The 25,240-nt window shown below is 46.3% G+C and overlaps 1 protein-coding gene across 1 annotated transcript in view; it reads left to right on the top strand.

Moving 5' to 3' along the window:
* LOC132390257 (NACHT, LRR and PYD domains-containing protein 3-like) overlaps positions 1–18,225 on the top strand; it is a 32,769-nt gene extending 14,544 nt beyond the window's left edge. The window contains exons 3-12 of the mRNA XM_059962865.1: positions 2,501–2,593; positions 3,233–3,399; positions 4,307–4,478; positions 4,578–4,628; positions 8,904–8,996; positions 10,221–10,387; positions 11,300–11,471; positions 11,571–11,636; positions 15,622–16,494; positions 18,191–18,225. Coding sequence (XP_059818848.1) covers positions 2,501–2,593; positions 3,233–3,399; positions 4,307–4,478; positions 4,578–4,628; positions 8,904–8,996; positions 10,221–10,387; positions 11,300–11,471; positions 11,571–11,636; positions 15,622–16,494; positions 18,191–18,225 — 1,889 coding nt within the window. The remainder of the gene's footprint in view (positions 1–2,500; positions 2,594–3,232; positions 3,400–4,306; positions 4,479–4,577; positions 4,629–8,903; positions 8,997–10,220; positions 10,388–11,299; positions 11,472–11,570; positions 11,637–15,621; positions 16,495–18,190) is intronic.
* Positions 18,226–25,240: the final 7,015 nt, after the last annotated feature.

Raw genomic sequence — 25,240 nt, 5'->3', positions numbered from 1 at the left:
AGATGGTTTTTTAAGAACAGCTTGTTGTTGAGCCCACTAGTGGATCCTCTGTGCTGGTCTGGGTGTTGTGCAATGATCCGAAGGTGATAAATGAGCTTAAGCTTAAAGAAACTTTAGGGAACCGTGATCACAATATGATCGAGTTCACATTGAAATTTCAGCGCGTAAGCTGATCGGCAGAAAACAGAGAGTGGGAATAAAGTGATCCTATTCTGGCTGGTTGTCGGTTACCAGTGGAGTTCCACCCTGGTCGATGTTGGGACTGCTGCTTTTTACGATATATGTCAATGATTTGGAATATGGGATTGATGGATTTTTGGCTAAATTTGCCGATGAAGCAAAGGTAGCAGGTTGTGTTGAGGAATAAGAGACCCGGCAGATGGAGTTAGATAGTTTAGGGGAATGGACAAATAAGTGGTAAATGAAATACAATGTTGGAAAATGTATGGTCATGCACTTAGGTGGGAAAAATAAATGCGCGGACTATTATGGGGAAGGAATTGAAATGCAGAGATGCGAAAGAGACTTGGAGCCCTTATGCAGGATACTCTAAAGGTTAACCTCCAGGTTGAGTCGGTGGTGAAGAAGGCGAATGCAATGTTAGCATTCATTTCTAGAGGTATTGAATATAAGAGTAGGGATGTGATGTTGAGGCTCGATAAGACACTCATGAGAACACAGTGGGAGTGTTAAGTGCAGTTTTGGGCTCCTTATATTAGAAATGATATACTGACATTGGAGAGGTTTCAGAGAAGATTCACGAGAATGATTCCAGGAATTAAAGGATTACTGTATGAGGAACGCCTGGCAACTCTTGCGCTGTATTCCCTGGAGTTCAGGGGAATGAGGGGAGATCTTATAGAAAAATTCCAAATGCTAAAAGGCCTGAACAGATTAGATATGGCAAGGTCATTTCCATGGTAAGCGACTGTAGGACAAGAGGGCACAACTTCAGGATTGTAGGCCGTCCATTTAGAACAGAGATGCGAGAACTTACTTTAGTCAAATCTATTGAATTTGTTGCCTCGAGCAGCTGTGGAGGCCAAGTCATTGGGTGTATTTAAGGCTGAGATAAATAGGTTGTTGATTTGCCAGGGCATCAAAGGGTATGGGTGAAGAAGGCAAGGGAGTGGGGATGACTGGAACTATTAGATCAGTCTATGATTGAATGGTGGAGCAGACTGGATGGGCCGAGTGGCCTACCTCTGCTCCTCTATCTTATGGTCTTATATTTAAAATAATCGTCAGATTGAGAAACATTTGTTGAGAATGTAGCCAATCCAAATTGACATTGTTGGCGACCCCCAGGGATTTGTTATGTTTGTATGACATGCCCTCAGCTCCAATATTGATTGTAAAAGTTGGTGATTGTGAAGGTTGGTGTATTCGTTCCTTTATTTGAAATGAGCATACATACAATTTTGTAGCGATGAAACTGAAGTCTACCCATGTGTAAGTTCATGTATTCGAGTGGATAATAATAAAAGATATACATCAGTTTGTCCCCAGCTGTGTACTGCACAGGACAAAGCACAAATATGGAACTGATTCCCTTCGCTTTTACCCGATCCCACCCCACTCCGGAGCATAACAAAATCATCAATACGCAACACAGAATACAACACAGATAGAGAGCAGATACATCGCTGCTACAGACAAGCTCAGCTTTGATTACACGGTCTTCGACCCGAAGTATCAACGTACTGTCTGTCGTGTTCAATAATTCCAGCATTTTGTTTTAGTTATTGTAAATCTGATTTTGCGTTTGCTGGTTTTGATGTATGGTGGACCTACATTGTGTTCAACAAGGTGCCGTGTAACTATCTGATAATAGCCAGATGAATGCGTAAATAAATCTTGATCAGAGATTAGATGCTAATAATGATCTTAAAATCCTGCCGGAGAAATTGTCATAGTTCTGGACAAGATTCTGCGATGCTATGGGTGGGATTGCATTGTTCAGGATGTCAGAGTGTTTCTTAGACTCAAATCATATTTTGCCATAGGTGCAATGTTAAACTGCAAGGAGACGGTGAGATTCAGGTGTGACTGAGAAATCTGTATAATTCAGTGCCGAGAGGAATAGAAGTATCGTCAGCAGAAATGTTTCAGCCCACACGGCTGCAAAAATTGTCCAATACTCACCATAACGCCACCAGTGGTAGGAGGACCAAAGCACTGTGCGTTGACTGCTCAGTCTGCCTTGCCATTCCATGGACACATTACTCCAGGTCCAGGATTGTTTCGTAAAAGGGAGTTGCCTGCAATACAGCGAGTAGATACTCCGGGAAATGCTGGAAAGGTGTTCAATCCAGGGATAGGGGAAATGGGTATTGTGTGACTGTGGGTGGATGAGCGCAGGTACATCGGGTCGTATCAAGTTTTCAGTGTATAGACCCAGGATATTTGGAAGTGTATCGTTCTGTTTAAAACAAAACAGTGTTCTCTTTTATAGTTGAATCAATGCTTGACGCTCTACTGTTAATTTTGTTTGTTACAGAACAGCAAAATCTGACCACAACTGTCCTCAACATGGCTGAACGGACGGGTAGTGGAGGAGTTCCAGTGATGTCAACATCAAGAGAGGTCACGAGTATGTCGGCAATTGCCTTGACTCTGTATCTGAGTTTAATGCAGTATCTTCACTTTGTGAAAGCAGCAGAGAGATGACAGAGAGAGTTAACATCTCTGGGGGAACACAGTCACAAGTGGAATGAATACAATTTCCTCCCCATCTCTCCCCACCCCTACTTCTCCGTCTCTCACTACTACTTTCTTCTCCGTTTCTCCCCACCACTCCACTCCCACTCTATGTCTCTCCCCACCCCTCTCTTCCCTCCTGTCTCTCCCCACCCTCCAATCCCCTCTCCTTTCCACCCCTCCCCTCCGCTCTCTTCCCCTCTCCTCTCCATCTCTCCCAACCTCTCATCCACCTCTCCTTTCCATCCCTCCCCACCCCCTACCTCCTATCCATCTCTACCCACCCCTCCCTTCTCTCCTCTCCCTCTCCACCCCACTCTTCCCCAACTTCCCCTGTCCTCCTTCTCTCCCATCTGCAGCTCACTCCCCCTACCACCGGATCTTGACTCCCTCTCCATACCCCTCTCCCCCTACCATATATATTTCGGACTGAGTTTGGTGACCTGCCACACCATCATTAGGTTCCAGAGAGAAAGCTGCTGCCCAATATGGGGTCAGTAATTTCTTTAATTTTCCCCATTGTCCGTCACAGGTCCGAACTCAGTGATCACCGAGCTCTTGGCAAGCTGTGACGATTCCCAGCTGCTGCAGTTGATGGACTCCTACCGGGACAGGCTGGAGCAGGCGATGGAAGGAGGGGTGTCCGGAGTGAGCCTGGCGTTAACGGCCAAGAATCAGTTCAGTGTACAGGAACATCGGGTGAGTGGGAGGGAGAATGGGTTTGAATTTTCACACATCACAGCACTGATGGGTGTCAGAATTCTCACTCATCAGATATTAAATTAGATAAAAGAACAATTGGGAAATAAATACTGTACCTGCAATCACAAACATGTGAATCTGAACCAGTGATAGAAAGGGGTGAAAAGACCCCGTGGACTGGTGGGTGACTGCTGAATGTTCAGAGTGAGTTGAGCAGGTAACAGTTGTGTGGGTTTGCAGTATTAAATGGAAATATGACAGGATGTTTCGGTTTGGGAAGACCGTGCAGCATGACGGCAGGATGTCAGTGAGATCCGGGCATCATCTGTGGGTTCCATAGGAGCTCCAGTGTGTTCTGTTCTGAGTGGAGATAATTGTGTTACAATCTGTAACTGCGAACAGTGTGAATTGGGGAATATTGCTATTTTGTAATGTGTGATCACTGAATAACCCTCCACTGGAAAAGGCAAAGGAAAGGCATCAGGTGTCAGCCGGTAATCCGCTGTCATGTTGGACACTGGCGGACTGAGGAGATGAATCACATCATCTTTTCTGCACCTTCTCTGAGACTGCTCACTCTGTTATAAAAACTCTCCTGACTTCTTTCTTCATCTGTGATCGTTATTTCCTAATTTCTGTTTTACACGGTCAGAACTGGTGAGGAATTATTTATGGATTTGGAGCCACGTCAATGAAGCGGTCACAGACCAACCAGGATCTCACTGACTGGTGGACCAGGTTCACGGTAAATGTCCCTTCATGTGCTCTGCACTCGGAATGTACAGTCCATGTCCAGACAGGATCAGCACCCGTCCGGGTGATCCCGTTACAGAGCACATCACTTACTTCTCATTCTCTGTCTGAATCTGTCAGTCCCCAATATGTTCACTGTTACTCTTCACAGAAAATCTCTGATCTCGCTGATAAGGGAGAGCGGGCGGACAGTTCTAAACTCCTCCTGAGCCTGGTGATGGAGAAAGGCTCCCGCGCACAGAGGGTGATGTGGGAAACCTTTGTGAAAATGCGGATTGGTGTCCCAAAGTTGGACAAAATACTGAAAGAAGTACAGGAACATGGTGAGAGAGTATCAGAGATTAATTTAATTTTAGATTCAGACATTACGTACTTATAATTTGAGGAATTGAAACGTGTCAAATTACTTTAAATCTGAACAGGTTGTGTTCTGGTCCATCGACCCGTACCGGAGATTCCCAGTGAGCTGAAAGGTGAGTGAAGAAATCGCTGTTTCCACTGAAGGTTAATGTTGTGTAGGGCCATGTCATTGTTGAACCATTGGGACTTGATCAGGTAAATGTTCCAACGTGACACAGCGCACAGTGAGACACATGGAGAAGTATTTTGTTGGAGGGAGAGATTTCGCAGGATAGCATGAGGAACAACGCAGAGAGATGGGTGCTTTGCTGAAAGAGATCACTCCTCTCTGTGTCCCGCAACCACAGATCCCTCCACCCAAGTCAGAATGGAGAAGAGGGCAATCTGAGGATTGAAATTATAGGAAATGTCTTATTCTGAAAGGTGAAATCATTTCCCTACAGCCACCCAATCCCCGATACAGCCCTCATCTTAATTCCCTCAGATCCTGCAGGAAATCAGTTTTAGAACCGGAAGTCCATTGAAGTTCTCGTCACAGAATAACAATGATAATTTAATGAGAAAAGCAGGTAGCACCCCAACTCGTCTGTTCAACCCCAAAGCAGCATATGAAATTAACTATATTCGCATCTGCGCCTCCTTACTGCAAACACTGCTAAAGTTATCCAGTTTAATATCCCACTCAGTAATACTGGGAATTCCATCAGGAGACAGTGTCAGTGAGCGTGTGATGGGGACAAAATCCTCAGCTCAGTCCACAGAAGCTGAAATTGATGTGATGTGTGATGGACACTGTGGAAGGGTGAGAGATGGGAGTTAGGACAGAGAAACCGAGGGTTGTGGGATTGTGGCAAGAAAGGTGGAAAGGACTGAAAATATCTATAAATAATATTGCAATTAATTAAATTGTGACCGTCTGGATAAGAAACTCACTATTGTACATCTGTAAGCACGCTGTGTCTGTAAAAATGGAGCCCGAGGCAGTGCATGGGCGAAAGAGATTGCAAGGCTTCATAATTGCAGACTGAGTTGGATTACTCAACTGCACATTTAACAGAGGAGACAGCATAGTGAAGACAGATATCATAAAAATTATTAATCTTACAGGAGCCCATATCTTAACTGATTTTTCAAAGCCCCTGAACAAAAATATAAAGAATCTGGACCACAACTCTCATTTAGCCTGTCTCATTTCCAAGAACAAATTCCAAAGATGTTAATATTCAAACGGCACCAAAGGAAGATGTCAAACTGCTCACGGGTCTGTCACCTGTGTTAATGCTTTTCCCATCTACATTCAGACAATAAAACCCCTCCCTTCAACTGCACTAAGGATTTGGCAATTCTCGACAATTTTCCAGCAAACTTATTCTTCACTGTTCTTCATGCTGTTTGCTGAGGGAACAGTCACAGCAGTAAAGTTCCAACATCTATTTCTGAATACAGAACAGATCTCTCCCTGATTATTGAAGAAAATTATTTCTCCCACTGTCACATTCTCTACAGTAAATATTTCAACGATCATCTGCTCCATGTTTCACCCAAATAAGTTGCCTGGAGAGCCCACACACAGCCCTGGCAGGATCCTAACACACTGTGAGACCCCAGATACCACTGGCAGAGCCTTGACACACTGTGAAACCCCACAAAACCCATGACAGGATCCTTACACATTGTGAAACCCCGTACACCCCTGACACGGTCCTGACACACTGTGAGACCCCACACACCCCTGGCAGGATCTTGATCTGCTGTGAGACCCCACACTCCCCTGGTAGGTTCCTTATATGCTGTGAGACACCGCACTCCCCTGGTAGGGTCCCGACACACAGTGCGAACACACACACCCATGACAGGTCCCGACACACTGTGAGACTCCACATACCCGTGGTTGGGTCCTGACACACAGTGAGACCCCACACACCTAAAACAGGGACCCAACACACTGGCAGGATCCTGACAACTGTGAGACCCCACACACCCCTGGCAGTGTTTTGACACGCTGAGACCACACACATGGCTGACGGGGTCCTGACACACACAACCCTGGCAGGATCTTGATCTGCTGTGAGACCCCACACTCCCCTGGTAGGGTCCTTATATGCTGTGAGACTCCGCACTCCCCTGGTGTCCCGACACACAGTGCGAACACACACACCCATGACAGGTCCCGACACACTGTGAGACTCCACATACCCGTGGTAGGGTCCTGACACACTGTGAGAACCCACACACCCCTGAATGGGACCTGACACACTGAGACTCCACATACCCCTAGCAGGGTCCTGACACACTCTGAGACCCCACACTTTCCGGACATGGTTTGAGAACCCAGATACCCCTGACAGGGTTATGACACACTGTGAGACCCCATAGACCCTTGACAGGGTCCTGACACACTGTGAGACCCCACACAGCCCAGGCAGGGTCTTGACACACTGTCAGACCACACACGACCCTGACAGGGTCCTGACTCACTGTGAGACCCCACACACCCCTGACATTTTCCGGACATGGTTTGAAATCCCAAGCACCCACGACAGGGTCCTGTCACACTGTGAGACCCCACACACACCTGGCAGTGTCCTGACACACTGTGAGACACCACAGACCCTTGATAGGGCCCTGACACACTGTGAGAGGCCACAAATCCCTGGTAGTGTTCTGACACACTATGAGATCCCAAAGACCCCTGGCAGTGCCCAAACACACTGTGAAACCCCACACACCTCTGGCAGGATCGTGACACACTGTGAGCCCCACACACCCCTGACAGGGTCCTGACACACTGTGAAACCCCACACACCCCTGACAGGGTCCTGACACACTGTGAGTTCCCACACACCCCTGACAGGGTCCTGACACACTGTGAGACCCCACACACACCTGACAGGATCCTGACACACTGTTAGACCCCACACACCCCTGACAGGGTCCTGACACACTATGAGACCCCACACACCCCTGACAGGATCCTGACACACTGTGAGACCCCACACACACCTGACAGGGTCCTGACACACTGTGAGACCCCACACACACCTGACAGGATCCTGACACACTGTTAGACCCCACACACCCCTGACAGGGACCTGACACACTGTGAGACCCCACACACCTGTGGCAGGATTCTGACAAACTGTGAGACACCATTCGCCCCTGGCAGTGTTCAAACAGACTGTGAGACTCCACATACCCCCAGCAGGGTCCTGACATGCTGTGAGACCCCATACACGCCTGTCAGGTTCCTGATACACTGTGAGACCCCACACATTCCGGACACGTTTTGAGATCCCAGACACCCCTGACAGGGTTATGAGACACTGTGAGAGAGTACAGACCCTTGACAGGGTCCCGCTACACTGTGAGAAGCCACACATCCCTGGTAGTGTTTTGACACACTGTGAGACCCCACACTCCCCTGACATGTTCCGGACACGGTTTGAGATCCCAAACACCCCAGCCGGGTCCTGACACACTGAGAGACCCCACAGACCCTTGACAGGGTCCTGACACATTGTGAGATGTCACACAAACATGGTAGTGTTCAGATACACTGTGAGACCCCAAACAACCCTGACGTGTTCCGGACGCGGTTTGAGATCCCAAACACGCCTGACAGGGTCCTGACGCACTGTGAGACCTCACACACCCCTGGCAGTGTCCTGACACACTGTGAGACCCCACAGACCTTTGATAGGGTCCTGACACACTGTGAGATGCCACACACGCCTGACAGGGTCCTGACACACTGAGAGACCGCACAGACCCCTAACAGGGTCCCAACACACTATGAGACTCCACATACCCCTGGTAGGGTCCTGACAAACTGTGAGATGCCACACACCCCTGACAGAGTCTTGACACACTGTCAGACTACACACACCTGACAGGGTGTCATATAATAGCCAGGTGATATGCTTAAAGAAATCTTGACTGAGTTTTTAATGATTTTAAATTCCTGCTGGAAAAATGATAGTGGTTCAGGACAAGATATTATGATACTATGGGTGAGATTGCATTGTTCAGGATGTCAGAGTGTTTCTCTATAGAGTCAAATGATATATTGCCATAGGTGTCAATGCCAGGCAATGTTAAACTGTGGTAGGATGACCACACTCGCCATTCCATTGGAACATCCCTCCAGGGCACAAGATTTTTACCTAATAGGGGTTTGCCTGCAATATAGTGAGTAGATACCCCGGAGAATCCCAACACGGTGCACAATCCATGAGGAGATCAGTCTGTGGGTGGATCTGGCTGTGTAAATCCTTTAGTGGTTAGGTCCAAGATATTTGGAAATGTTTGCCTCAGTTGAAAAACAAAGCAGTGTTCTGCTTTACACCTCAATTAATATCTGACCCTACTGTTAATTTTGTTTGTTACAGACCATCAAAATCTGACCACAACTGTCCTCAAATTGGCTCAAGGAGTGGGCAGGAGAGAAGTTCCAGTGATGTCAAGATCAGGAAAGGAGATGGGTATGTTAGCAAGTTATTTTAATTTTTAAATATTTCCTTGACACCTTGTCTGAGTTTATTCCAATATCAGCAATTCACAAAATATTTGTAAAAACTGAGCAGAGAGATGAGACTGAGAGGTAACATCTCTGGGGGAACAGTCACATGTGGAAGGAGCACAATTACTGTCTGCTGTTTGCTCTTCAAACAGACAGTGATGCACAATAAAACAGTGAGGTTTTCCAGAGCACAAGACATTCTGTAGATGCTGAAAGTTTTGAGCAACACAAAGACACAAAATATTGGCGGAACTCAGCATCCATGGAAAGAAATAAACAGTTAATGTTTCAGATCAGGACCGCAAAATATAGAAAATAATGTGGCAATATCTAGAATTTCTGTCCCTTCATTTCCAGTCTGATGAAGCACCCTAAATGTTGGTTGTTTATTCTCCTCGATAGATGCTGCCTGACCTTCTGGCAGAACAGTCACATGTGGAAGGGGTGCAATAACTGTCTGCTTTTTGCTCGTCTTGCAAACCGAGACAGACATTAAAACAGAGTGTATTCAGAACGCAAGACATTCTGCAGATGCTGAAAGTTTTGAGCAGCACAATGACACAGGGAATATTGGTGGAATTCGGCAGGTCAGGCAGCATCCATGGAGGGGAATAAACAGTTAATGTTTCAGATCAGGATCACAAGGAATAGAAAGTAATGTGACAATATCTAAAATTCCTGTCCCCTCATTTCCAGTCTGATGAAGGGCCTTGTCTCGATACGTTGATTGTTTATTCTCCTCCATAGATGCTGCCTGACCTGCTGAGTACCTGCAGCATTTTGTGAGATATTCCAGAGATTTGCGGAGGAAGGGGTTGACCAGGCAGGCAGCCAGTAACTCAGAGCCAAGCGGTGGTGATGGGCAGTACCAGGAGAGTGATGGTGATGGGTTACTATATTCTCAGCAATAAGCAGAGTCCTTCCAAAACAGAGAGGTATATTGCTGGGGACTAGAAAGGGCAGCCTTCAACAGATGTTGCTAAGCCCCACCACAACCCTGCTCGATCTGAACCCCCACCCAGCCTGCACTCATTTCACCAACCACACCTATTCCTCCCTCCCACCCTTTAAATATATCTTGGACTGTGTTTGGTGACCTGGTGCACCATCTTTTGGTTCCAGAGATAAAGTTGCCTCCGAATATGTGGTCAGTAAGTTTTTTAATTTTCACCATTGTGCTTCACAGGTCCGAGCTCAGAGATCACTGAGCTCTTGGCAAGCTGGAATGATTCCCAGCTGCTGCAGCTGATGGGTTTCTACCGGGACAGGCTGGAGCAGGCGATGGAAGGAGGGGTGCACGGAGTGAGCCTGGCGTTAACGGCCGAGAATCAGTTCAGCGGAGAGGAACATCGGGTGAGTGGGAGGAGAATGGGTTTGAATTTTCACACATCACAAGACTGATGGGTGTCGGACCTCTGACACATTAGATATTAAATCAGAGAAAAGAACAACTGGGAAATAAATATTGTACATGCAATCTCAAAGATGTGAATCTGAACCAGTGATAGAAAGGGGCGCAAAGACCCTGCAGACTGGTGGGTAGCTGCTCAGATTGAGTTGAGCAAGTGACAGTTGTGCGGTCTTACAGTATTAAATGGAAATATGACAGGAGGTTTGGATTTGGAAAGATCATGCAGCCTAACAGCAGGATATCAATGAGAATCAGGACATCATTAGTGGGTGCCACAGGAGCTTGAGTGTGTTCTGTTCTGAGAGGAGATGATTCCATTAGAGTCTGAAACTGCAAACAGTGTGAATCGGGGAATGCTGCCATGTTGTAATGTGTAATCACTGAAGAAACCTCCACTGAAAAAGGGAAAGGAAATGAATCTGGTGTCAGCCGGTAATCCGCTGTCATGTTGGACACTGGTGCTCTGAAGGAGGAATCACATCATCTTTTCTGCAACCTCTCCGAGACTGCTCACTCTGTTATGAAAAGCCTCCTGACTTCTTTCTTCATCTGTGATCGTTATTTTCTGATTTCTGTTTTACACGGTCAAATCTGGTGAGGAATTATTTATGGATTTGGAGCCACGTCAACGAAGCGGTCACAGACCAGCCAGGATCTCATTGACTGGTGGACCAGGTTCCCGGTGAATGTCCCTCCGTGTGCTCTGCACTCAGAATGTACAGTCCATGTCCAGACAGGATCAGCACCCGTCCGGGTGACTGCTCAGTGTGATCCCGTTACTGAGCACATCATTTACTTCTCATTCACTGTGTGAATCTGTCAGTCCCCAATATGTTCACTGTTACTCTTCACAGAAAATCTCTGATCTCGCTGATAAGGGAGAGCGGGCGGACAGTTCTAAACTCCTCCTGAGCCTGGTGATGGAGAAAGGCTCCCGCGCCCGCAGGGTGATGTGGGAAACATTTGTCAAAATGCGGATTGGTGTCCCAAAGTTTGACAAAATACTGAAGGAAATACAGATGTATGGTGAGATAATATCAGTAATTAATTCAAATTTGAGTTGCAAAACATTACACTTCACAATTTTCCATAAATTATCCCCTTAATGTGTTTAAATTCAAACAGGTTCTGATCCATCCCATCGATCAAATCCCACTCAAGGTTTACTCAAGATTCTCAGTGAATTGAAAGGTGAGTGAACATGTGTTGAAAATTCAAGAGTATAACAGAGGAATAGGCCATTAGGCAAATAATATTGTGCCGAAACAGCTAACAAGTAAATCAAACCCAAACTCTAATCTCCCCTTCCGACTCCATCTCCATATGCCTCCATCTTCCTTTATCCATGTACCTAACCAAACATCTCTTAGAAGCTTCAAAAAATTTACGTCTACCACCTTTCCAGTCAGTGCTTTCCAGGCATCGATGACTCTTCCCCCTTCACTCTACACCCTCTCACCTTCAATAGCATTTGAGACATTCAGAAAACGATTCTCTCTGTTCACTCTATTTATGCCTCTCTTAATGTGGCAAACATTTGTCAGAGCTCCCCTCAGCCTCCGATGATCCAGAGATGACAATCTAATTTTATCCAGCCTCTCATGATAGCACATGCCCTCTAAACCAGAGAGCATCGTGGTAAACCTCTTCTGCTCCCTCTCTAAAGCCTCAACATCCCTCCGGTAGTGGGGCAATCGGAACGGTATGCAATGACCCCGATGAGGCTGAGGCGGAGTTCATCAAGATGAAATTTGACCTCCGTTTCCACCAACGGTTGTAATTTGCGTCGGGCGGTTCAGTTGTTGAGCCACGAGGGTCTGACCAGGTAAATATTGGCACTGTGACAGAGAACACAGTGAGACACAGGGAAACGTGTTTGCCAGAGGGAGAGTTTTCACAGGACATTTTGAGGAAAGGGGCAGAGAGCTGGCGAGTTTGAGGAAGGTGGTCACACCGCTCTGGGGCCTGCAACTACAGATCCCCAGCGGAGTTTGAGTGGAAAAGGGGGCAATTTGGAGAATGACAAAAAAAAGAATATTTCTTCATATCAAAAAGTCAAATCCTTCTCTTGCCAGCGACTATCCGCTCCAGGATAGCCTCACCCTTAACCATTTTCTAAACGACTTCAGTTTCTTTAGATTATTTTTGTTTTTTCGAGTTGCTCATCCATTGAAGTTCTATTCATAGAATAGTAATAATAACGTCACTTTAATCAGCAAAGCAGCATATGAACCCTGCTCTCTTCACATCTACACTCACTTAGTGCAAACATTGTTAAAGGTATCCAGTTTAATTTCCAACTCAATAATCCTGGGAATTCTAGCAGTGAGACAGGATTACTGAGGGTGAGATCGGAGACAAATTCTTCAGCTCAGTTCACAGAAGCTGAAATTGATGTGTGCCGGTTTGTGTGCTGGACACTGTGGAAGGTGAAGACATGAGAATTAGGACAGAGAAACCGAAGGTTTTTGGATTGCGGAACGGAATGTGGAAAGGACTGAAAATATCTATAAATAATATTGCAATTAGTTAAATTGTGACCATCTGGATGAGAAGCTTACTACATCCATAAGCCCATCATGTCTGTGAAAATGGAGTCCGTGGCAGTGCATGGGCTAAAGAGATTGTAAGGGTTCATCATCGCAGACTGAGTTGGATCAGTCAACTACACATTGAACAGAGGACAGAGCATAGGAAGGACAAATATCGCAAAACTTATTAATATTGCATCAGACCATGTTTTATTTGATTATTCGAAGCTCTTAAAATAAATATAGGGAATCTTGGCCAAAACCCTGGTTCAGTCTCTCACTTACAGGAAGAAATCCCAAAGATGATAATTTGAATTTGGTACCAGAGATAGACCAATCAGGAAGTTTACAAACTACTCACGTCTCTGTCACCTCTGTTAATGTTGTTCCAGCCCACATCCAGTCAAAGAAACCCCTCAGTGTCCCTGAACACGGGTTTAGTAAATCGCTACAAACTTGTTCCTCATTGTCCTTCATCTGGTTTACAGAAGGAACAGGGCCAACAGTGAAATTACCACACCCATTTCTGAACAGGAAACAGATATACTCCCTGATTATTGAACATCATTTCTACCAGTGTCACATTCTCTAAATTAAATGTGTGCAAGATCAATGTTTTCCTACGTTGCCTATCACATCTGAATAGATTGAATTGAGACCCCAAACGTACCTGACAGTGTCCTGCCGCACTGTGAGACCCCACACACTCCTGGCAGGGTCCTGACACACTGTGAGACCCCACACAACCCTGATTGGGTCCTGACTCACTAAGAGAAGCCACATACCCCTGGCAGGTTTCAGATACATTGTGAGACCCAGATCTTATCAGGGAGCCTAATGTAAAGGGAACGTTAGGAGACAGTTAGTGACTGGTTAAAAGCCAAGGAATAAGATTTAAAAAAAAAGTTGTTTTATTTTCTCTTTCTTTCATGGCCTTCTGTCTCTTTAACCAATCAACTTCAACCCTCCCCCTCCAAGTTTCACCCATCGCCTGGTAATTCTCTCTCCCCTCTCCTCCCCACACCTCCCTCCTCCCCCCCACCACACTTTTCAATTCTACTCCCCAGCGTTTTGTTTCCAGACCTACTTAAGTGTTTAAGCCCGGAACGTCAACTATACTTTTTTTCCATAGATGCAGCCTGGCCTTCCGAGTTCCTCCAGCATTTTGTGTGTGTTGCTGCGTTTTCAGCATCTACAGATTCTCTCTTGATTGTGAAATTATAGACCAGTTTGCCCAACCTCAGTGGTTGGGGAAGTGTGAGAGTCTGTTATTAAGATTGAGGTTCTGAGGTATTTACAGCCTAATTATAAAATAAGTCAAAGTCAACATAGTTAATATGAAGGGAAATCTTGCCTGATAGATCTGCTTAGAGTTCATTGAGGACATTCCAAACAGGGTGGACAAAGGAGATGCAGTGCATGTCACTATATTTTCATAAGGCGTATTATAAGTTAACTCATGAGTCTACTTAACAAGATAAAATCCGATGGCGTTACAGGATAGAGGAATTGGTTGACATAGGACACTCAATGCTGCTGTGGAGTTTCACTCTGTGGTTAAGAAGGCATACAGCGCATTGGCCTTCATCAAACGTGGGATTGAGTTCAAGAGCCGAGAGGTAAAGTGGCAGTTATATAGGACCCTGGTCAGACACCACTTGGAGTACTGTGCTCAGTTCTGGTCACCTCACTATGGGAAGGATATGGAAACTATAGAAAGGGTGCAGTGGAGATTTACAAGGATGTTACCTGTATTGGGTGCATGCCCTATGAGAATAGGTTGAGTGAAACTGGCCATTTCTCCTTGGGGTGAGGAAGGATGAGAGGTGACCTGATAGAGGTGTATAAAGTGATGAAAGCTGTTGATCGTGTGGATAGTCAGAGGCTTTTTCCCAGTGCTGAAATGGCTAGCACGAGAGGACATAGTTTTATGTTGCTTGGAAGCAGGTACAGAGGAGATGTCAGGGGCTCAGAGAGTGGTGAGTACATGGAACGGGTGGCTGGCGGCGGTGGTGGATGAGGATACGATAGGATTGGTTAAGGCTCCTCTGGATGGCTACATGGAGCTTAGAAAAATAGAGGGCTATTCGTAAACCCAGGTAAACTGTAAGGTAAGCACGTGTTCGGCACAGCTTTGTGGGCCGAAGGACTTGTATTGTGCTGTAGGTTTTCCAAGTTTCTAATCTTCTACCACACCACAGATCCTCAAATGTATTCCTTTTTATTTTGAATCAGTGATGGTGAGAGGGGAGGGGGAGCTGTGATTCCCGTGACCTATTCCGTTGACAGAATGCACACTATCATTTTCTCTATCTCCAAAGTCCACATCAACACCGGGCTTTGAAAGTTTTTCCACAGAACAATGATAGAAGTGGCAGTAGTGGGTGTTTGTCTAGTCGGGGCTCAGTAAACTACCAGGGAAAACTCAACTTCACTGAACAATCAATGTGGAAATGTGATGATCTGATGATTATCTGGCCCATGCCTCTCCGTCCACTTTGGGGTCTGTTAATCAAACTTAATTCAGTGTAAGAAAATCCAGTGATAAGTTCAAATAATGCAAAACCTTTGAGCTAATCCTTGTCTACTTAAATAGTGAGTTCTGAGTTGAAGCATCTAACATTTTATCTCTGTTCCCATGGAAGATGCTCAACAGAAACACAAGGAGACTCTACGGGCACAAACTGAAAAACTGAGAGCGAACACGATCCTGATGAGGGAGAAGGTGAAGGTTTTCCAGCTGGTTGATCGATACGCTGAGCTCACGGTCATTTCTACTGTTCGAGATCGGAGACTGGTGGAACATGAGTTGCTGGCAAGAGGCAGAGACCACGAGGAGTGGAGAGAGAAACATCTCCGCAGAAAGCTGGAAAAAATCCGGACTGATCAGTTGTTCCAGAGCAGCTTTTCCCGGAGTAAATCCAAATCTGGGAGTTCGGCAGCAGTGGCTGGAGTCCCGGGGATCGGGAAAACAACAATGGTACAAAAGATTGTTTATGATTGGGCCATGGGGAAAATATACCAACAATTCCAGTTTGTCTTCAGTTTCAAATTCCGGGATTTAAACTCTATTAACTGCAGAAAAAACCTGAGGCAACTAATTCAGGATCAATATCCTTACTTTGGGAATATCCTGAGAGATGTTTGGAAGAATCCAGAGGGATTGCTGTTTATATTTGATGGTCTGGATGAATTCGAGCACAGAATTGATTTTGCTGACAGTCAAAGAGATACAGAACCCAAGCACCAGTGCCCAGTTCCCGAGTGGTGTTGTGAAGTGTCTGACATTTTGTACAGTTTAATCCAGGGCAAGCTGCTCCCAGGGTGTTCAGTGCTGGTGACCACCCGTCCCACTGTGTTACATTTATTGGATAAAGCCAAGATCAGCGTCTGGGCTGAAATCCTGGGATTTGTTGGTGAGGAACGGAAGGAATATTTCATCAGGTATTTTGAAGATCAGACGGTGGCAGAAGCTGTTTTCAAACATGTGAAGGAGAATGAGATCCTGTACACCATGAGCTACAACCCCTCATACTGCTGGATCCTCGCCCTGGCACTGGGCCCCTTCTTCACACAAAGAGTCCGGGACCCGCAGCGAGTTCCCAAGACGATCACCCAACTGTACTTGTACTATATTTACAACATCCTGAAGAACCACAGCCGTGAGATTGAGAAACCCCGTGATGTGTTACTCAGGGTTGGTCAGATGGCCTTCAGAGGAGTGTCCGAGAGGAAGATCATATTTACATATGGAGATTTGATCAGCTACAATCTGCAGCCTTCCCAGTTCCTGTCCGGGTTCCTGATGGAGCTTTTGGAGAGAGAGGATTCTGCCCGCTGTGTGGTGTACACATTCCCACACCTCACCATCCAAGAGTTTGTAGCTGCAGTCGCACAATTCCTGACCCTACATCCCAAGGATATCCTGAAATTCCTCACTGAAACCCACAACATGACAGATGGGCGGTTTGAGGTATTCCTCCGTTTTGTGGCTGGTCTCTCCTCCCCAATGACAGCTCAGGGCCTGGAGGAGTTTCTGGGTCCATTTCCTCATCAGACAACCTGCCAGGTGATTGACTGGGTGAAGGAGGAGGTTAAACGCCAGAGTGGAAACACGAGGATTGCATCTCGTAAAAGGAGCCTCCTGAACACACTGCACTACCTGTTTGAGTCTCAGAATCGTGGACTGGCTCAGGCCGCACTGGGATCTGTGAACAAACTCTCATTCAGTGGAATGGCACTGACCCCGATTGACTGCGCGGTCCTGTCTCATGTCATCGGATTCTGTGATACAATAAAACACCTCGACCTGCAGGGCTGTCACATTCAGTGTGAAGGAATCCAGCGGCTGGGACCCGGGCTGCACAAGTGCCAGGAGTTGAGGTAACTTGATTTATCTCTCACTCTGAACTGTGAAACAGTTCCGTTGTGTTGTTTCAATGTAAAACAATTTGGGTTAAACAGTCGTAAATCAGATTGTGAAGAATAGTGACAAATACCCAGGGGATCGGTCAGTAATTCTCCAAAGACGGGAGGGTTCTGTGTTTCCTTGTGAAGAGATGTTGGAGACTTCATCAGATCATTGGGCATCTCCTCCCGATTGTGGTCCTCAATTCAGAAAGACCCATCCCGTAAAATCTATTTCTGCATCCTCTAATCTTCTGCAGTTATCTCTTCCCTTTGGTATCCTCCCGAGGGATCTTTTCCCCATTCCCAGTTTTTCCCTTTGGGATCTCCTTTTTCCCATATCCCTTATTCCTGCGGAATCTCTCATCCTCATCCTCATTCCTCCTACGGGATGTTTACTATTTCCTCTCTTTCTCCTGCAGGTTTTCTCTTCCCACCTCTTTCCCTCAGGTGGGGTCTCTTCCACCATCTCCCATCGACACATTCCCTTTCACAAATTTTCCTCACTGTGGGCTTTCTATCATCCTTCATCCCTGCCCCTCCCAATGCTCTCATATCAGGAACATTTTTCTAGCCATCGGGGAATGAGATAGAATATGTGGTTTACAGGGTCACACCGACAGACTACATTACTGATATTCAGTGAATACCCTGGAGCTGGGCAGTGAGGGATATTGACAGTGATTGGTACTCCGTTCAGTGATTTGCTGAAGGGGTTAATATTTCCTGAAATATCTGAGTGAGAGAAATTCCCCCAGACCCACGGTTTGAATCACTTAGTTCATCAATTTGTCTGTTTGTGTTTAGCCTTGGGGGAAATGAACTGGGAGATTCAGGAGTGAAACTGGTGTCTGCAGCTCTGAAGAACCCGGAGTGTAAAATACATAAACTGTGGTAAGTAGCAGACTGTGGGAGATTGTGCTTACAGTCACTGGGTGTCTGAACATTAATGTGATCAGTAATTGTGTTACAGTCTCCTGTCTCTCTGTGTCCTTCATACTCACCTCCAGGCTGAGGGATATCGGTCTCACAGATTCTGGTGCCGAGGATCTTGCCTCTGCTCTCAGTACAAACATATCACTGACGGAGCTGGAGCTGGGATTCAACTCGCTCACGGACCGATCTGTCCCCGCTCTCCGCCGCCTCATATTGGCCCTCCCGAGTCTGAAGCTGATTGAGTGAGTGTTTGTGTTAATGTTCAATGTAATAAAATATCAGCGGATCCACGGGTTTACTGGTGATATTTGTCTGTGAGTGTAGTTGAAACGTTAACCCCAGTCCCCTGTTACTGACACTGTTGTGTAATCTGTTTATTTCATCTTTATTCTTCCATCTGTTTTAGCTTGTGGAGGAATCAGTTCAGTCAGACCGGGGGGAAGGAACTGAGATCTCTGCAGGAACCCAGACCCGGACTGACAGTTGATCTGTGAACATCTGAATGGAGAACTAGTTCCAGTCTCACACTCTGTGACGTCCAAAGCGATCCAGTAGTGACGCAATTCCGCATCCTATCCAGCTGCACGTGTCCGGATTCAACAGCTGCTCCAAATGGTGTGCCGGGGAATTACGCAGAGAGGAAGAGCCCAGGGGGCCGGGTTAGATCTGGGAAACCAGTGTCCCTGGGAGAGAATCCTTTTACTCACTTTGAGCTGAGAACATCCTGGCCAATATAATGATGTTAAATAGACAAATCCCTCGGCAATGACCCTGGATCTGCAGCGATCTCGGACAGGGCCCTGAAGTGTGATTTTATAATCATCGGTTCCCCGATGCAGAGTGAAGGTGAGAAACGGGACTGATTATTCAAACTGTCACGCGTTGTCGCCGGTCAGTTAATTGTGTGTGACTGTGAGCGAGTCGGGAGCAGCTTATTTATTCCCACACGTCAGCAGCTCACACATTGTTTAATGTAGCTTTGAACGTTTGTCAAGATGAAGTCAATAAAATCACTGATGTACAAAAAAGCTGGAGAAACTCAGCAGGTCGGGCAGTATCCGTTGAAAGGAGCAGTCAACGTTTCGGGCCGAAACCCTCCATCAGGACTAAAGAAGGAGAGGTCACGGGCCCTATAAAGAAGGTGGGGGGGAGGATGGAATGTGCCAGTTGAAAAACCAATGAGAGGAAAGATCAAGGGCTGGGGGAGGGGAAGCAAGGTGGGGATAGGCAGAAAAGGAGGAATCTAAGGGGAAAACCCTATGGGTAGTAGAAGGCAGAATCATGAGAGAGGTGACAGGCAGCTAGAAGAGGAGACAGAGTGAAGGTGGGATGGTGGAAGGGATAAGGAGGGAATTACCGGAAGTTAGAGAATTCAATGTACATACCAAGGGGCTGGAGACTACCCAGACTGTAGATGAGGTGTTGTTCCTCCAACCGAAGTTTGACCTCATCATGGCAGTAGAGAAGGCCATGTATGTACATATCCGAATGGGAATGTAAAAGAGAGCTGAAGTGAGTGGCAACCGGGAGGTCCTGTCTGTTGTGGCGGACATAGCGGTCCCCCAATCTGCATCGGGTCTTGCCGATGTAGGGGAGGCCGCACCGGGAGCACCGGATGCAATAGATGACCCCAACAGACTCACAAGTGAAGTGTTGCCTCACCTGGAAGGACTGTTTGGGGCCCTGAATGGTGGAACAGAACCCCACCAAAAATTATCAAACCATTGTTTCCCATACCATCACTGCCCTTATCAACTACGGAGACATTCCATCCTCAGCCAAAAAACTCATAATTTACACACTCCACTCGCTTTGACCTCCTCCCCAAGATCCATAAAACTGACTGTCCTGGTAGGCCTTTAGTTTCGGCCTGCTCCTGTCCCATTGAACTTGTATCTGCCTACCTTGACTCCATTTTGTCACCCATAGTTCAGTCCCTCCCTACCTACATCCGGGATACATCCCATGCCCGCCACCTCTTCAATAACTTCCAGTGCCCCGGTCCTGACCGATTCATTTTCACCATGGATGTCCATTCCTTATACACTTCATTCCCCATCAAGAAGGTCTCAAAGCCCTCCGCTACTTTCTGTACAATAGACCTCACCAGATCCCCAACAGCACTACTCTCCTCAGATTGGCGGAACTGGTACTCACACTTAATAACTTCTCTTTCGGCTCTTCCCACTTTCTTCAGACCAAGGGTGTATCTATGGGAACTCGCATGGGCCCCAGCTATGCCTGCCTCTTTGTGGGTTATGTGCAACAGTCTATGCTGCAAATCTATACTGGTACTGCTCCCCAACTTTTCCTTCAATACATTGACGACTACATTGGTGCTGCTTCCTGCACCCATAATGAGCTTGTCAATTTCATTGACTTTGCCTTTAACTTGCACCCAGCCCGCAAATTCACTCGGTCCATCTTGGGCACTTCTCTCCCCTTTCTCGATCTCTCGGTCTCCATCTTTGGAGATAGACTGAAAACTGACATCTTCTATAAACCCACTGACTCCCATAACTACCTTGATTATACCTCTTCCTACCCTGCCAAATGTAAAAATTCTATTCCCTATTCCCAGTTCCTCCGTCTCCGCCGCATCTGCTTCCAGGATGAAGCTTTCCATTCCAGGTGATCACAAATGTCCTCTTTAAGAATTGTGGTTTGCCTCCTGCCGTCATCAATGATGCCCTTACCCGCATATCCTCCATTTCTTGCACTTCGGCCCTCACCCCATCCTCCCGTCACTATAACAGGGTCTGAGTCTTCTTGTCGTCATGTACCACCCCACCAGCCTCCGGATCCAGTATATTATCCTCCGCAACTTCTGCCACTTTCTACAGGAGCCCACCACTAAGGGCATCTTTCCCTCTCTACCCCTCAGCTTTTCACAAGGATCATTCCCTCCATGACTGCCTGGTCCACACGTCCCTCCCCACAGATCTCCCACCTGGTACTTATCCCTGCAAGCGTAAGTGCTACACTTGTCCCTACACCTCCTCTCTTACCACTATTCAGGGCTCCAAACAGTCTTCCCAGGTGAGGCAACACTTCACTGGTGAGTCTGTTGGGGTCATCTATTGCATCAGGTTCTCCCGGTGCGGCCAACTCTACATCGGTGAGACCCGACGCAGATTGGGGACTGCTTAGTCGAGACAGGATCTCCCGGTTCCCACTCACTTCAATCTGCTTCATATTCCCATTCGGATATGTCCATACATGGCCTCCTCTACTGCCATGATGAGGTCAAACTCAAGTTGGAGGAGCAACATCTCATATACCGTCTGGGTAGTCTCCAGCCCCTTGTTATGAACATCGAACTCTCCAACTTCCGGTAATTCCCTTCCTCGATCCCACGTTCAGTCTGTCTCCTCTTCTAGCTGCCTATCACATCTCTCATGATTCTGCCTTATGCTACTACTCATAGTGCTTTCGCATTAGATTTGTTCTGCACCTCTCCTGCCGATCCCCTCACTGCTTCCACTCCCCCACCTTCTTTATAGGGCCCTTGCACCCTCCTTCTTTACTCCTGACAAAGGTTCTCGGACCGAAACGTTGACTATTCGCTTACAGAACACAACCAACTTGCTAATTTAATTGATACCACAATCTGTGAGTTCTTCATTTTCAAGGACAATCCCTTTATATCTGTAATTTGCTTGGGTTTTGAAGAGTCAGGGCGAAATGTTTCAAAATGTAGGTTTGAATTGAGCAGAAAATATGTTGAATGTTTTCAATTGTCTGCCACTCGTGAACAAGGGACGTTTTGACTAAAACCTGCTTTTAATTGAATTGCACTGACACCGCGTTCTCTGAAAGGCAGATCGTTAGAAATAGCCCTTACACATTGGAAAAAAAGGCGCTTGAAGTTAGAGCTATAGCGAGCTTTTCGGATCTGGCATTGAAAGACTTTGCATGCCGGCAAAGATCAGTCATTACTGAAACGAACAACAACGTAGGCGTGTGACACCTTTTGACACGCTGCTCGTGCTTTCTTCTTCGGTTCTGCCTGCCTCTCCCTTCCATTCGTAATCAATGATGAAAGCGGGGAGCTGATGTACAGGAGCGCACAGAATATGTGAATGATGTCAAATGGATTTAAAAAAAAGGTCAGCAGAATTTCTGAAATGAAAGACAAACTTGATTAATAAATGTTGTGTGAGTGAGAACAGGGGTTACAAAATGCTAAACCAGTTGCGTGGCATTTGGACAATAAAGATCAGTGATGGACGTGCCTGATGGAGTTGAGTCCAGGGAAGTGCGGGGGCTGTCCTTGGAGTTCTACTGTAAGTGAAGGTATGCGATCAATGACAGACGGTTAACAGAATTGTCCATTATTGATTTACAGAGTAATCTGTCCGCTGAAATACAGAGCTCACTGACAGTGTGTACACAAGCTGGCAGGATGTAAGCGCATGTGGCATGTTTGCCTTCAGTGGGAAGGCGAGTGAGTGGAATAGTCAGGAATTCATATAAACCTTCGGTAGGATTTCAGTTACAGTTTTGTATTCAATGACAGTTACCGGGAGGATAGGATATTGAACATTACAGCACATTACAGGCTCATCGGCTGACGACGTTGTACCGACCTTTTAATCTACCCAAAGATAAATGTAACCATCCTCTACAACACAGCCTGCTACTTATATCACCAATGTGCCTAAATAAGAGTTGTAAATGCCCCCAGTGTATCCGCCTCTATTGCAGCGTTCCGTGTACCCACCATTCTCTGTACAACGAACGTGCCTCCAACAAACCTGTATCGACTATAAAACCATAAGACATGGGAGCAGAATCAAGTCATTCAACCCATTGCGTGAATCCTGCCATTCCATCATGGCTGATCCCAGATCCCACTCAACCCCATTCGCCTGACTCCTCCCCATATCCGTTGATGCTCTAAAAATCAGCAATGTTGCAGTCCAACTAAAAAAAATCCTCCACGCTAACAACAACTCAGTCAACTGTCGCATCGTCTGCAAACTTTCATCCTGCCCCCACTACCTCAACCAAGCCATTTTTAAAAGTCGCAAGCAACAGTGGTTTCAGAACAGACTTCCTTGAAGATACCAATGGTCATAGACCTCCAAGCGGAATACTCGCCAAATACTACCATCCTCTGTCTTCTCTGGATTCACGCAGCCACATTTTCAGCTCGTATGCCCCCAGAATTTATGGATGACCCTACAATGGGGAACCCTATCAAACGCCTTACTAAAGTCCATCTGCAACACACCCACTGTTCTACTTTCATCAGTGTGTGAGTCCTGGTTTGTCCTTTTGTTAATTTTGTGATCACTCTGGAGGAACATTGTATCATTTCATAAAGCCCACATGCATTTCTAAATGACAATAAACGAGGACTGAGTGTCCTCATAACCTAAAAAAAAGATTTAAAAAATGTGCTTCGTCACATCGTCACAGAATTCATCAGGTTCGTGATTCATGACTTGATCGTTAGGAAGCCATGTTGACAATCCTTAATCAGACCATGTTTCTCCAAGTGCTAGTAAATACTGTCCGTCCAATAATTCCGCCATCGCTGAAGTAAAACTCTGGTCTGTGGTTCTCAGTGCTATCTTCTCCCCATTTCCTGAACAGAGGAATACCATTTGTCAGCCTGCAGTAGTCTGGTTCTACCCCTCTGGGAAATGAGTATGCGGCAGCTTTTGAAATAGTGCTTTACCAGGATACTGTCTGAATTACAGGTTATGACCAGGAAAACAAGGAATCAACCAGCAGATCCAGTGGTTCAGGAAATCCTGCCAATTCGGAGATGGGATTGCGGAATGTGAAAGTAAAGTAAAGCCACAGAGGAACAGCCGACCTTCTGAAACGTAGACATGGGGGAAGTCGGTATGATGCACCGACTTTGCTTTCGACCAGCTCTCTCCGTGCTTTTCCGCATGGAGAGTGGCTCAGTGATCGAATCGGGCGCCTGAGTTCGGGCATCACGTGATGAAATTAGTGTGATTGGTATCTGGAGGGCGGACAATTCCACCCTCGCAACTAACGGGGTAAAACAGAAATCTCTGGACCCCTTGTGAGGAATACTGTATGAAATATGGTGCTCCCATTACTGCGGCACTGTGAAGAGATTCACTCTCAAACCTATGTCTGATTGACTATTAAATATATTGAAAATACTGCTCCCTTGGTCTGGCCGTTATTATGTTCGTGTCCAACTGGTTCTGATGCAACCCCTCCATTTTCCCCCTGTTTCATGTATCTGTCGTCGTTACAGCAGAAGTGGGTAAATGAACTGTATTCCTGACACGGTTTATGCCGCTTATAATCCAGATTGGTTCTCTGCCCAAGTTACCAGTCCAGTGATTTGCAATTTTCACCTCGAATGCAAATTACCCATAATTTACATTTACTGTTGCAAAATATTTTCCCACAATCTACTTGGAAAATTGGCTGACATTTCTAGTTGCGGAAAACACTCCCGCATATTCCAGATATCAATTTCGAAATGATTTAGTTTCTAAATGGGCCATCCGAATTGAGTGCAGTGCTACTCTCGCCAGTGGTTGGGAGAGAACCATCCGCCATGTGGAAATCTGATCCAGGTTCTCAGCGGCACGGGGATGAATGAGGAACACTCAGATGCGTTGGGACTTCAACACAACATATTCCTGTTTCCGGTTCCGTGATGCTTTATTATTGTCGTGGCCAAACCAGACTCAAATGCTCCATAACCGCAGACGCTTTATCGGCCCGCGGTGCTGGAGTCCAAAATGCTGAAATCATTTTCCGCATTGCTCTGTCTGGGCGCTGCTTCTTGGCCGGGATGTGTTACTGATTCGCCTTTGATCTTGTTTCCAGCTGTTTGCATTCGGATCTAATGGCCCCGGTCTGTGGAACTGGGATTACAAACTTGTAAATTTGCTGATATTTCTTTACCACTCGGGAAACTGA

The sequence above is a fragment of the Hypanus sabinus genome, unplaced genomic scaffold, assembly GCF_030144855.1.
Source record: "Hypanus sabinus isolate sHypSab1 unplaced genomic scaffold, sHypSab1.hap1 scaffold_821, whole genome shotgun sequence".
NCBI lineage: Eukaryota > Metazoa > Chordata > Chondrichthyes > Myliobatiformes > Dasyatidae > Hypanus > Hypanus sabinus.
This window is presented reverse-complemented; position numbering and strand designations above follow the sequence as displayed.